At 36.0% G+C, this 13,822-nt stretch overlaps 1 protein-coding gene across 1 annotated transcript in view; it reads left to right on the top strand.

The window, feature by feature from the left end:
- PRKX (protein kinase cAMP-dependent X-linked catalytic subunit) overlaps nt 1-8,291 on the top strand; it is a 63,083-nt gene extending 54,792 nt beyond the window's left edge. Inside the window, exons 7-9 of the mRNA XM_055702418.1 lie at nt 833-910; nt 3,867-4,015; nt 4,523-8,291. Of these exons, the coding sequence (XP_055558393.1) occupies nt 833-910; nt 3,867-3,992 (204 nt within the window). The 3' untranslated portion in view covers nt 3,993-4,015; nt 4,523-8,291. The remainder of the gene's footprint in view (nt 1-832; nt 911-3,866; nt 4,016-4,522) is intronic.
- Nucleotides 8,292-13,822: the final 5,531 nt, after the last annotated feature.

Here is a 13,822-nt window from a genome sequence, read left to right on the forward strand (position 1 = left end):
GATAGTCCCACTCCATATAAATCTTTTTTTTTTTTTAAAAAAAAAAAAAGTGGTATGCTTCATTCCATGGAGCTGCATGTGGTATGAGCTTGAGTGCTGTGCATTAAAACTGTGCTGTGATCAGGCTTCAGACAGAAAAGCAGCTGTTTTTCCCCAGTGCTTAATGCCTTGAGAATGAGTCTGTGCTTGAACCAAATTTCATCTGGGGTGGGGAGGGGAGGGGAAGAAGGCATTTTCATTCTTTGCATACATAATCAAAACAGTCAGCCCAGAAAGAATAATCTTTACAAGACAAATATGCCTTGTACTGTATATCTAAAATGAAAACAAATGTTTTTATGTAAATACACTTTTGTAATGGTACTGAGAATCTCTTGTTGTCGGCACTAAACGTCTGTAATATTTGATAGAACTACGTGCTTCCCACACACAATTTTTATTTAAGATACCATCAACCCTCAGTTATTTTTTTTTACTAGTGTAGGAATTAGAAAATATACCTGAATAAGAGACACTCTAAAATGCTGGAGAAAACAGAAGTGAATGCAGTGAATGGTTTTGTGAGCATTTTTAAAGCCTATTCTTGATCTCCCTTGTGTCAAAAGAATGCTGTAAAAAAAAAAAAAAATCAGATCTTTTTGCTGGGACTCAGGATCTGCTAGGGATATAGTACTATGAATTTATTCTGTAGAATCTTATAATGATTATCACATAAGAAAAGAAAAAAAGGTAGACCCTTAGTCTGCCTTGATACCACAGTTCTTATGAAATACATGATTTGGCGTATGTAAAACTTGCTGAATACTTACTTTGATTTTTTTTTTCTTTAAAGAATGGAGCAGATGATGTGAAAAGACATCGATGGTTCAGGTCTATAGACTGGGATGCTGTACCTCAAAGGAGACTAAAGGTATATTCTGCAAAATACTTTATAGGACATTGCAACAAGAAGTCATTATTTAAGCTGATCTGTTGAGGTTTATTTGCCATATGAGTCTGTGTGTTCATATGTGTGTATGAGCACATGTGTATGTACACATCAACGATTACATTCATATTTGTCCTTAAATACTGCAGAATTATATGAATATCTACTTGCATTTTTGTCTATATACAACATGTCTAAAAAAAATATCCCTGCTTTATTTTGCTGAAGTTGATTAGTTAGTACAACATTTAATTTTCAGGTTTAGAGTTGGGGGGGGGGGGGGGGGGCAGGTTGTGGTGGTTTGGTTTTTTTTCTTGCCCTTATATCTGTGGAAGTATTTTACACTGTGCTTCATATTTTTGTGCCAAGTTCAATTCAGGTAAATGCTTTAATAAAATGTAAAGCATATGGGAGTAAGAAGGAATAGGGAAGGTGAGAGAGAAGGATTTATGAATGTAATTTTAACATACTTTTTAACAGCACTGAATTAGAGTATTGTATGAGGGCAGATGTTTGCAAAAGCTATCAACACTGCAAAATGTTTTTCAGAGTCCTTTGGAAGTAGAATTGCCGCCTTCTTTCTTTCCTCAAAGTTCTAACCAGTACAATTTCTTACAGCAGTGATTTTTAGTAACAGGTTACCATATGCAGTCAGTGAAGTACCAATAAAATATTTGGTTTTCCTTTTCTTTGCATTAGGTTCTTACAATGAATTTCTGGCTAGATATCTTAAATTGAGTTCTTGCAAAATAGATAAGAGATGAAAATGTTCTTAATGTATTCTTGTAGACAACATCCTAATACAAAGCTGTAGCTGTTGGGGTTTTTTAATTAAAAAAAAGTATACATTGTTTTAAATGTGTGAGTTTTGTTTTATACTTAATAATTACTACAGCCAGTTGATGTTTTATGTAGATCTGTTGTAGCACAGTCAGTACTTCAAATTAGTTACTGTAAATTCTGGTCATGCAAATCTGCAAAGAACACAAAATGGATAATAACATGTTTTATAAGTATTTAAAGTCTGAAGTTTATGACAATGTACTGTTTTACCAAACAAATAACAAGCAAATAGTATTAAAAACTGAATGTTAGACGTACAAATCAAAAGTATCAGGTCCAGACATCCCTTGTGTTGCGTTTTTATTAAAAAAAAAAAAAAGTCACCGCGGCATTCAGATTATTATGAATCCAAAACTTATTTCTTAATGTTTGTGATGGTTATGTTAAGCTCTTTGAAGACATGATGCTGCTTAGTTATACTTCAGAGCAGGGATGTGAATTGGGTCAGAAATTTACTTTGTTATTTCTAGAGGGAGCTATATTCTGCAGAATTATTCTTCACAATCTCACTCCTCCATACTGATGAAGAGATTGAATATTTGAAAAAATGGATACAGTGCAGTGCTCTCTTTTCCCTGTAAAAAGTGTGAATTGGCCTATTGTACAAATGAAACATTGATTCAGTCCTGGTAAGATCTTAAATAGCAGTATTATATATAGAGAGAGAAAAAAAAATCTAAAATAGAGGATTTTCCTTTTCTCTTTTTTTGTGTGTCACTTCACAAAACTGGTTTTCCTGCTAAAATACTTACAGGGAGGTGGGGGTACAGGCATTTACCCCCAATGACACAGATGGTCCTCTGGAGCAGAGCAGTTTCTGCATGTTTTCTTACACACCTGGGCAGTATACTACGTCTGCCACATGCAAAAGAAGGACTTTGGTTTTGGCTGAAGCTTAGAAGTGCCATCCCTCAGGGACCCGTCCTCATTGAAAACCTGCTGATGGCATTGTTTCAAACTGAGAAGCCCAAAAGATCAGATAAGATCTCAGCTAACTGAAGCCAGACTTTATCTTTTTAAGGAGATGCAGAACAACATTTTGCTGTACTTCATACCTGTCTGAGGTATGACTTTTAGCCAGTTCCGTGGTTGTCTGAAAAATGTGCTCATCCTAAAGTGTTTTGTTAACTCATGATGATAGTTAAGCTGTTACTGAGAAGGGGATAAAGAGATCAATGTTTTTTTGAGAGAAGAAGGGGGGGTTGCCCCGCATTAACCCCTGTGGTTAATTAAATGTTCCAGAAAGGAGCTTTATCTCCTAACATTTGGCCAGAAGGGCAGAGTAATCTTGATGGCAGATACATGACAAGGGAAAACTACAGGTACTATGAAGCTGGTGGGCAGTGCTAGAAATCCAAAGGATCCTCCAAAGAAAGCAACAGAAAACTGATCGTTCTCTTGGCACCTCCAAGTTTCCTTAAAAAGATCCATTTGAATTAAGATGCTTTTACAGGCAGCCTTGTGAAATTAGGTTTTACGGTGCAGTAATTTCTTTACTTGCTTGAATTTATGGTTATGCTAGGAGAAAGCATAGTAGGTAGTGTGTGGCATACACAAGGTAGTAATTTCAGCCTCTAAAAGCAGTCAATCTATTTGAAAGCAATGAAGAGATGAGGAGGCTTTTTTCCTTCAGTTAGAAAGCAGTTACCTAACTGCTTCTTAGTCTAAAGGAACCTAATGTGATTACACTCCTTTTCGGTCATAGGCCACAGAAGAGGGGAGGAGTGAGGAAGAAGAGTGGCAGATTATATTGTAACAGCACATGCATGGAAGTTTAGTTGTAGTAATCTTTTGCAGTATTTACCTTCAATCTGTAAAGCAGCTAGAGCTTGAGCGCTAAATGAAATAGGTATCTGTATTATGTGTCTTTGAAATGCAGTATTTAACTGCAATATATACAAAACGTTGGAACATCTCTGTGTCACTGCAGGTTTCTCTTTCTCATGCCATTCATTATTAGTGAAAAAGGTGAACTTCTATAAATATGTAGCCTTTTTGTTTAATCAGTCTTTTACAGAATTTCTGCTTTAATATGATGGAGAGGTACTTATTGAGAAAACTGTACTAACATTTTTGTTGTGCTTGTTCTGACTAGCCTCCCATAGTACCGAAAGTATCCAATGATGGGGATACTTCCAATTTTGAAGCTTATCCTGAAGATGACTGGAACAAGACACCTCCAGTACCCCCTAAAGATCTAGAAATCTTTAAGAACTTTTGAATGCCACATCTACACTGGACGAGGTATGTCCAAATGTCAGGAGTCCTCTTCACAACATAGCAGGTCTGTGAGTGAGAGCCGTATGCAGATACTACATTTTCTGATTGATTACAGTAGTTAATACTTCCATACAGCTCGTAAACCAACATGAATCACAGTAATAGATATTATAAAGTAAATTGTTGAAATAGAATACTGTAAAGCAGGCTTACAGAATGACAAAGGTAATTTATCTCACAGGCTGTTCTAGAACAATGAGGAGTTATTTGCATACAGATATTTAAGGCCTTCTGTCCTTAAAACTTCTAAAACAGTGTGTTAAAAGCAAATATCTAGATTGATTTGACAGATAAGGCAATGGGATTGTTCTTGATTGCAAGACTTTCATATTAATAATGAAGACTTTAGTTAGAGGAGTAAGTAATTCTGTACCCTGGATTCTCTTTTATAACTGTGATAGGTTGATACTTGTTATTCAATTCACATGTTCCACACTGTATTTTGTGTTCCTTTTTCATTATTTGCCTTAGAAACTGGAAGGAAATTGAAGTGCTAAGAGCAGGTCTGAAGAAAAATGGAGCTCATGCATAAATGAAGACTGACTTTGTGGATAAGAATGATACTGCATTCAGATATGGGTCTTAGTCTATAGTAAATATCTAAAGAGTTGGAAGCAGGCAAGAATAATTTTTTTGCTGTAAACATTTGACAATAGTTTAGTAAATTGTAATATTGATAGTCTACTCTGAAGTAGACTCACTGAAATAGTATATTTTAGGATTTGTTTTTAACTTATGGTTTAGTTAAGTTTCCTGCTATTCCCAGATCCTTTTTGCATAGTTAACTCATAGACTTAATTTTATAAGTTTATACTAAACTTGTGTAATTAAAAGCACAAATTAGTATATATGTATATAATGAATACAGTACAACTAAAGCACAGGAACTGTGCAAAGATGTAAATTTTTGTACTTCGCAGAGTCTATGATTTTTATTTTTCAAGTAATGTTTTTCAAGAAGTTCTCTAGGAATAAAAATCTTAAAAGGATAAATGAGTTTTTCATCATCTTATATACATTTTATAATTCTTTGTAAAATATAAAAATAATTACGTTTTAAAAAAGATTTGTACCTAAAATTTCCAATGCCTCACACTTGCAACCATCGTACTTGAAAGCAGAAAGACAAGGGCATGTTTTATTGTTGTTTAAGATGCATCTTAATAGCTAATTCATGAATTTCTGTTACAGTGGTGTCTCTTTACAAACCAGGATATTGAGTGATTGTACACTGTCTGAAATGAGATTACTCACATGAAGACTCTCTGTAAACATGCAGTTCAGTGCATACTGATCAAAAGGGCTCTGGCTTTTACAGGAGTTGTTTCTCTCAAGCTTGCTGTCTTCTCCAAATGTAAAACATGAGCCATAACAGACTTTTTTCATTATTGAAATAGTTGTTGAATGCTTGGCACTTCAGATTATCAGAGGGAAGACTGAATATATAGAAAGCCTGATTGTTCTGCTCCTGCTTTTGGAAATGTCCTAAAGTATCCGCTGCCAGGAATTTCATATATGTAGAGTTCAAACCTTAGGTGTAAGGAGTCTGTCTTTTCATCCTGTACTAACATCCTTCTAGCAGCTCGAGTACAGTGTATTTAGGAAGTATTTGCAGTACTGCTTCATTTTACGTAGCACCAAATATCAGTATGTGCATATGTACGTATTTATATATACGAATACTTACACACATGAAGGTAGATCATACACAAGTAAGGATCTGTTTTCAGGTTTTTTTCATGTTACATATTGTGATACTTGTGTTAATATAGGGGAATTGATTTTTAAGTGCTTTGATTTCAAAAAGTAATTACATTCCTTCAGATTTTGCGGGTTTAGATAACTTTCAGTGAATTCACAATACTTAGACCAAATTACATTTTTTTTTCAAAAGCACATCAGCTCACTGGAGTTCCACTACTATGACTGATGGCTCTACATAAAACTGTTTAAGTAGATCATACAGATAGTTTCGCCCACAAACTGCTGTCCACATTTTTTATCTGAAATGCCATAAGAAATGTAGGCCAAAGATTCATTTTTCTAAACTAAATCCTGAATGCTTACAAAGTAGACTATGGTAATCACTACTGAAATTACCATGTTTATAATTTCACAACAGATCTGCAGCTCCTTGTGCAAAATTGACCTCCATTTTCTTATGTTTAGCTCTAAGCAGTACAGAAGTGCTGTTGAGAACTTGCAGTTTCTAGGGTATTAGGTATATTTCTTCATAAAGGAAGTCTAAGAGATTGCATAACTCTGCAAAAATGCACAATGTGTAAGAAAATCAGGATACTTCAAGGTGGTGATTCTAGAATATCACAAAATCTCCTTAATGTTATGCAAGTGCCACAAGTTGATGGCTGCAGCTGCCACTCAGTAAGTATTGTGTAGGATTGTATAATGAAGTACAGAAAAACCCATAGAAAATTATCATTTTAACCTGGAAAAATAACTTACTCTTATCTCTTGAAAAAATGAATCTGGTCCACTGTATTTGTATCTGTGGAATTAATTATTCCACATCAGTTGGAAAAACTGAAGCACATAAAAAACAGCTTACTTCATCTGAGGGGAGCAAGCACAGTTCAGGGTTTTTTTAATGTGTAAGCTTACAGTATTTTATGGAATCTAAAAAAACAGTTTCTTATTTCAAAAGGTACATACTGCAAGAAGCAAGTGTGCTAAATGTAATTTTTTGTTGTTTAAAATGTAAAAGCTGCACTGTGTTGAAGTCTTCAAAGCTGAGGAAATAAAGTTGCATTGACTAATGTGCCCCACTGGTGCTTAGGAGTTTTGAATGCTTGAACAACAGGAGATAGTGGATTTTCTTTTATGTATCTTATCCATTGCTGGCAGTGGATGCACTGACGCTCGTTATGATAGAGACTAAAGAAACAAACAAAATCTTGCTAATAATGCTAATCCATTGACTTTACATTGTTTCCAGAGCCATGTGTACATATGCCTGACTACTGACCTCGTCAACATGCTTTCTAAGTACAAAACTGCTTTCAAAATTTTTTAATTAAAATGCTTAACCAAAACATTTTTTAAGCATTATTTTTAAGTGATCAGTTATTTTCTGTAGGGTCTTGAACTTAATAAGCTGTTGGTACCTGCCTATTTTATTTATTTGCACAAGTGAGTCTGTTTTATGTTAAGTTTTTGCTGGGACTTCATGGCCCACTAACATAGTTCTGTCTGAATGCTCACGCAGAAGTCCCCGGATACACACAGCACTAAGGACTCTGGATTTATGTTTTTTTTAAGGAGACTAGAACACTTTATTATTTTCTATTCGAGTATTGTATTCTCTGAAGTTCATTTTATTTTGGTTGCTTCTGTTAACATGTGTTTTTGCATATAGACTGTTGCATAAGGACTTTTCTTGCAAGAGCCCATAGGCCTTTGGTATTCTGCTTTGGTGAACAAGAATGTTAAACATTAAAAAACAACCTTTATTTTTGAGTTTTATATATATATATATTTTTAATTGCCCAATTTGAGGTTTTAAGTGATAAAACGTGCATTGTAAACTCAATTGCCTTGTAACCAAATGATATAAATGCTTCATGATTTCAATGGAGAACATGCTGTAGATTTTCCTGTAAATTAGCTTGATCAATGAATATGTGTGCTACTGAGCTTTAACTAATGTGATCTTCCACTGTAGAAAGTCATTGTTAATGGATCAAATATAGGTACTAAACTATGTTTAAATGGATGAACAGGGATTTTGCAGTTTTGAAAGCGATTAAGATATGGCTGTTCCTCAGCCCATCTGCTTGCCATTCAGAAGAGGTGTGATGCAGTGCTTCCTATGCTATAGAATTATTTTTCAGCTTTCAATAACTGTAGCATGATTCCTTTTCGTACTGTACTGTGTACAGACTTCCCATGTTTTGCACTTTTCTATGGCAAATCTTGACTGCTTTATAAATGCTCTGTTGTGTAGTAAGTAGTGATAGCGGTAGCAGGCGTTTGTGTACTGACTAATCAATTTGAACTGCTAGACTTGCAAGGTTAGCTTGGACTACGCTGTATGTTGCTGGTTGCTTGTTGTAGCTCACATGTATAAGTACTGTTCAAAGTTACAGTCAGCCCTCATTGCACAATGAAAATCACTGTGATCTGTACATAAACCCTAGTAAAATTTTATTGCTGTTTAATTTATGTAATATCTGTCAAATCTGGTTTCATTTAATAAACCTTTGTATCTTTTTAAATGTTTAAACCTAGTTTGCTTCCGTTTATGTTGGGAGGGTGTAGAGGTTCTTCGTCCAAAAAAATTATGAAGGGGAGAGGACTAGAAAAAAACTGTTCCTTCTTTTCAGGAGTTAAAGTCTTTCCAGAGCAAGACACAAGTGGTGGAACATATTTCAGTTGGTGTGGAAGAAACATCAAAAAGTATATTTTCAAATTCCCTTCAGGTAGTGCAGCAATACTGAAAAGTGTTAACTCAGACTTCTCATTAAATCTTGATTATAGGACCCTAATTGCTTTGACGTTTTCACAGCTTAATGACCTGAACACTGTCCGGAACACTAATTTCAATCAGTTCCTTTAAGCATCAAAAAATACTTTTATGATGTCAGGCACAACTAACTAAACCTTCGTTTCATCTTCCATCAAGAACCTCAAAAGTCCATTTTTACCAAAACTGGTTTAGCTGTTGGTCACTTGTATTTAATCTCTTACCCACCAGATAGCTTAATCTTGCAGAGACAATTACATGGTCATAGAACCAACTGGATAGAGTTTGGACTAGTTAAGGACTGGTTTTTTTTAACACAGAACTTCGTGCTTTCTTTCTGCCCACCTTAACTCTAAATTTTGTGCGTTGATGTTTTTCTCTTGTAAACCACTATGTCATGCACTTCAAGAAACTGCTAATGGAAAGTGAAGGAGCACTGCAGTGAGCCCTGGCAGGCCTTTTAGTCATGTCTTTGACGTGAATCAAAAGGACTGCTGAGTTAAAACATACCAAATCTTTAAATGTTAGCAAGTGCTCAGGGTGTTTGTAAAGAATTCGGTTTGGCATCTTGTTCTTACCCCAGGCTTTCGCCATGTGGTAGAGTATTTGTTCTAACCTGACTGCTGTATCTTTTTGACTACACGTGTAGCTCTGGATCTTATCCAACAAAGGCCATTTTAAATATGCTTTTTCACTCATGCAGGACAGGTAAATTTTGATGGTGTGTAACTTTGGACCATACTCACATAGCATTACTCACTACTCCCAAACTTGTCTCGTTTCCATGGTTCATTAGTCCTTTTTACTGCAAAACACTTAAAACGGCATTTGACAAGATCCCACCCTTCTGTGACCTACTGTTAACCAGTAACAGTATGATATTATAAGAAATGGTTGAAAGCAGCTGGCAGTCTTGCAGCTCTGGATCTTGCCCAGTACTTTGTGCAGCAGTGTAATTCACATATCGAGCTCTTCCTTGTGCGAACTGCCTAGCTGCTACGATCTCAGCTTCAGAATTGAGACATTTCACAGGGAAAATAAAAGGTTCTTCTACTGTCCTCCATAGAACAGTCTTTCCTTTCTCTCTCTTCCCCTTTTCATCTGCCCTTCAAAAAAACACCACACATGAATGTATGTCAAGCTTCCTATTTATTCTTGAAACTAGGAATATTGTAAAATTATACCAAGCTGAATTGTAAGAATTTCTTTTAATGTACCCAGATATCTTTCTTGTCATGTGCAGGAATATTCCAAACTGTGACATCTGGAAATTTCAGCAGTAAATAGGGCTATTTTACCAGCTTTGACTTATGGTACACTTTTATCTGATTTGCTGCATTTATTTCAGTGCCGATAAGAATGGGTTGTGGGGGCAGTTGAGAGCTAAGCACCTTCTACTGCATCTGTAATTTAGGACCACTTGAAGGCTCCGAGGCAAATCCCAAAACTGATATGTTTATCAGAGTATATCATAGATACCTTGAAAAGCGTAGTCTCTTTCAGCTTAAGCAACTAACCAACCTGACATATTTTTAATTTATTTATTCCTTCTTGACTTCAGCATATTGTCCATATTCCGGAGTGTGGTAATAAAGGCAAATGGAAGAGAGAAAACTATTTTGAAAAAACAAAAGAACTTGAATTTGACTTCAAGAAGTAACTTGGTATGCCTGAACAGTGCTTACTTGCTCTGTCACTAGAGGTTGTAAACTATGCCTATTCTAGCTTTATGCTGACTGCTAAACTGTAAACTGCTTTTCTTCCCAGTATTGTATAAAAAGAGAGTTAGTTGTAGGAGCCAGAGTTTATTTCAGCTTTAGTCAGTAATTAGTCTAGTTTAGAGAATCCTTGAGACTAAAACCCATTGGTTGGAGGAGAAAAGTGCTTTAAAGCCATTATCCTCTTAGTTTTGTTTTGCGCACATATAAGCTGTGCAAAGGAGGTTGTGCTTTGAATGCAGCTGCTGTTATAAATCCCATGAGACAACAGCTCACTTGAGCATGCGGTGTGTCAAGCTTCCTTCACCACCTAAACGTAAGTCTTCCCACCTCGAAGGACCAAGTCTTTTTTCTTTCAGCGGCTTTGTGAGAGTGTAACTGAGCAGCTTAGCAAATATTGAGACTGAGCCTTAGAAAAACTCTGAGCTTTTCAATGGCAGCTTTCTTCAGGTCCATGTTTCTTCAAGTTAAGCATTAGACAACTCAGTTTTTGTTTTAGGATACAAAAAAGAAAAGATTCTCAGCTATGTAGTGCTTCTGAAATTTTCATGAACAAATGTGAAAATGGAGTAGAGAAAAAAAAAACCAACAAGCCACAAAAGCTATTGAGTGAGGAGGCATGAAGAGAGGAGGTGAAGCTGAGATACCTAGAGGGCATTTCTCAAAACTTCAGTCCAGGTCATGGTGAACGCTCCACAGCTTGTCCTCTGTTTTGTATTAGATTTTACTGGGGTGCTTTCATTAAAAAATTAATGATATGAGACATGTTGGGAGTTGCCTCCTGAAAACAAATTGTTGGTTGTTGTCAGTCATTGATACTCTAAATACCTTTTGTATGACTTTAAAGTCTAAGTCTTTGATAGAAGTGTAAAATCTGGCTTATTGCCCCCAAAAACAACGTTTACCTGGATGGTAAAGGAGCCAGCTGAGTTAATACTGTTAACTGTGTCCTTTTGTTTGTTCGTTTTGGTTTTACATTCAAAATTACTAAGTATCTACATGAAACATTTAATGACTTGAAGTTCAACATGTGACGTCACATGTTTTAAGCAAATGAGGCACTGCCGCTTTAAAATATGGGGCTTTTTCACTGGTTTTGTTCCTGTATGAGTCTTAAGCAATACGTGTGGATGTCAAAGGAAAAGCAAAGTTGCCAATAGAAGCAAGTTTTCAGCTTCTGGGTTTTCTGCAGAGTAGATGTTGTTTAATAGGTAATAAGTTTACCAGAGGATGGGATTCATGGAGTGAAATAACCTATGTTAAGGATAGCTTTATTTGCTAGTGGTGACAGACAAGAGTTGCAAAAGTTTTTTTGAATTTCCAAGTACCAAATAAGATTTAATGACCAGACAGTGGAGTGCTTACTTTTGTTACAGGTATTAAAAATTAAAAACAAATAGACCTTCTTACCATGCCAGTGCCAAAATCATGGACAGTACTGGAACTTCACACTCTTTATCTTTGTTATGAGTCTGTGTTCTGGGTTTTTTTCTGATTTCACACTGTCAACAATGATAGTAATGAATACAATGAAAATGCAAATGAGGAGACATTTACCTTGTAATGTCTTTAAGCTTCTAGTGTGTTCTGTACACTGAGTGGAGATTTCATCCTACTTGAAATAATTCAGTCCATATGTGTTTTTTTCTCTCTAAATCTCTTTAGGTGATCTTAAATTGGCATAGCTTCAAGCAGCTAAAAAGAGAAAAGCTGCAAGAAGATTACAGAAACAGTCAATGACTTTTGGAACATATGTTGTCCAAAAGTTGGGGGCTGGGGTGAGGTGGTGTTCTTTCTCTGCATAGGGCCATAGCATGTGATGTATTGGAAGGAAAAATACAAATCACCTTGAAATCAGGTTTGAGTTACAGTGTAGTTTCATATGTTGCCAAAAAGTTGTTGCGTTTACTGGCTTCTTTTAGCGAGTTATCTGTAAAGACATCCATAGCTATATTTTCCTGTATTGTTTTGGAAGTGCTTGCTTCATGTTCGAGCTTGTTTCCCTGTTGCCCTGAGGGTGACGTTCAGTGCAGTTCTGTTCATTCTATTGAAATTCAAGCTCTGATCCAGTTTCTTCTCAAGGTGTTATTGGAAAAGCTCTGATCCTGTTTCTTCTCAAGGTATTATGGGAGGTAGCAGCAATAAATTATGGATTGAAACAATGCATTATTGTGAGTCACATTAAAGACTGTGAATGAGAAGCAGACAAACAAGAGAGGATGAAAAAGCCCTATCATGGCAGAGTCTTTGAAAGGATTTCCAGTAACACCATTAAGACGTTGTTTTAAAGAGTTTTAAGATAGCAAGCTTAAGGATCAAAGACAATTTCTCCTATTAATGTCACTTGTTCCATCTACGCAGTCTATCTCATTTTGCACATTTGGAATAGGGGGAAGTCACCAAGTAGGGGTGTATGCAATTGGCTGCAAAAAGAGAGGGTCGCTGTGTGAGGAAAGAAGCTTAAAAACCTAGTTTCTACAAACTGCTCTAATAGAAATTTAACACTGCATAACAAATGTTTAGCTGTGGCAAGAAGGGAAAGAAAAATTATCTGCATTGCACTCGTTTCCTGGTATCACCGTAGCACATTTAGGCAGTGTTCCTTTCTTTGGTCAGGGTTTTAATTTTTTTCAAATTGGAAAAGGGTCTGTGTGAAATAAAAATCTTCAACGCCTATTTCCTTTGATACTTTATCCTCTTACTTCTATAAGAATAAAACCAAAACCAGCTAAAAAAACTCCACCACCCATGAAGTAGTTGATTTAAGGCAGATGCAGCTTCTAGGGGTGGAGAGAGTACTTGAAACTAAAGAGCAGCAACATCTCAGGAATGGTAGAGGAAGTGTTATTTCCTTGGTTTGAAAGTTTTCTACCTGAATTTCCTACTCCATGTCTTGTGTTACACCAGGTGGACTCAGGACTTCAAGGATCAAATTAGGTAAATTAATCTTGAGGGTGGGAAGGAAATACTTAAGAAAAGTTTTGACTATTACTTGACCGTTTCACAGAATCACAGGATGGTTGAGGTTGGAGGGGACCTCCAGAGATCTGGTCCAGCCACCCTGTTCATGCAGGGCCACCTAGAGCCAGAACAATAACACAGTGTTTTGTGTTTTGCGTTCATCCCAAATGACATTTTTGGAACTGTTCTCAAAAGTTAAGAAAGTTAAATACACAATGGGGTTTTTTTGTTGTTGTTGTTGTTTGTTTCACTAAAAAATAAATCATTTTTAGATATTTTTTTTCATTTTAAAGTTTTCCAAACAGCCCCCAAACTAATGAATTAATTGTTTTCACAACTTTTAACTTCAGCAGCGTTCAAATAACAAGCTAAGGCATTTGTTCAGTTCCTTGTCTTCTCAAGTGCTGTGGAAGGATTGTTTAACTTCTCTGGACTTAAGGGAGGTCTGAAGTCATGAAATGGACTATGTGTTGATGTCAGCTGCTGCATGCTGGTTGCTCATGACAAGCAAGTTCTTGGAAGCATTTGAAGGTTGTGCTGAATTGCTGTCTCTATAGTCAACCTTGGATTTTTATTTGGAAGAAAACTGATTCTGTGTATCAACCATCTCAT

This window comes from Falco cherrug, chromosome 2 (assembly GCF_023634085.1).
Source record: "Falco cherrug isolate bFalChe1 chromosome 2, bFalChe1.pri, whole genome shotgun sequence".
Classification (NCBI taxonomy): domain Eukaryota; kingdom Metazoa; phylum Chordata; class Aves; order Falconiformes; family Falconidae; genus Falco; species Falco cherrug.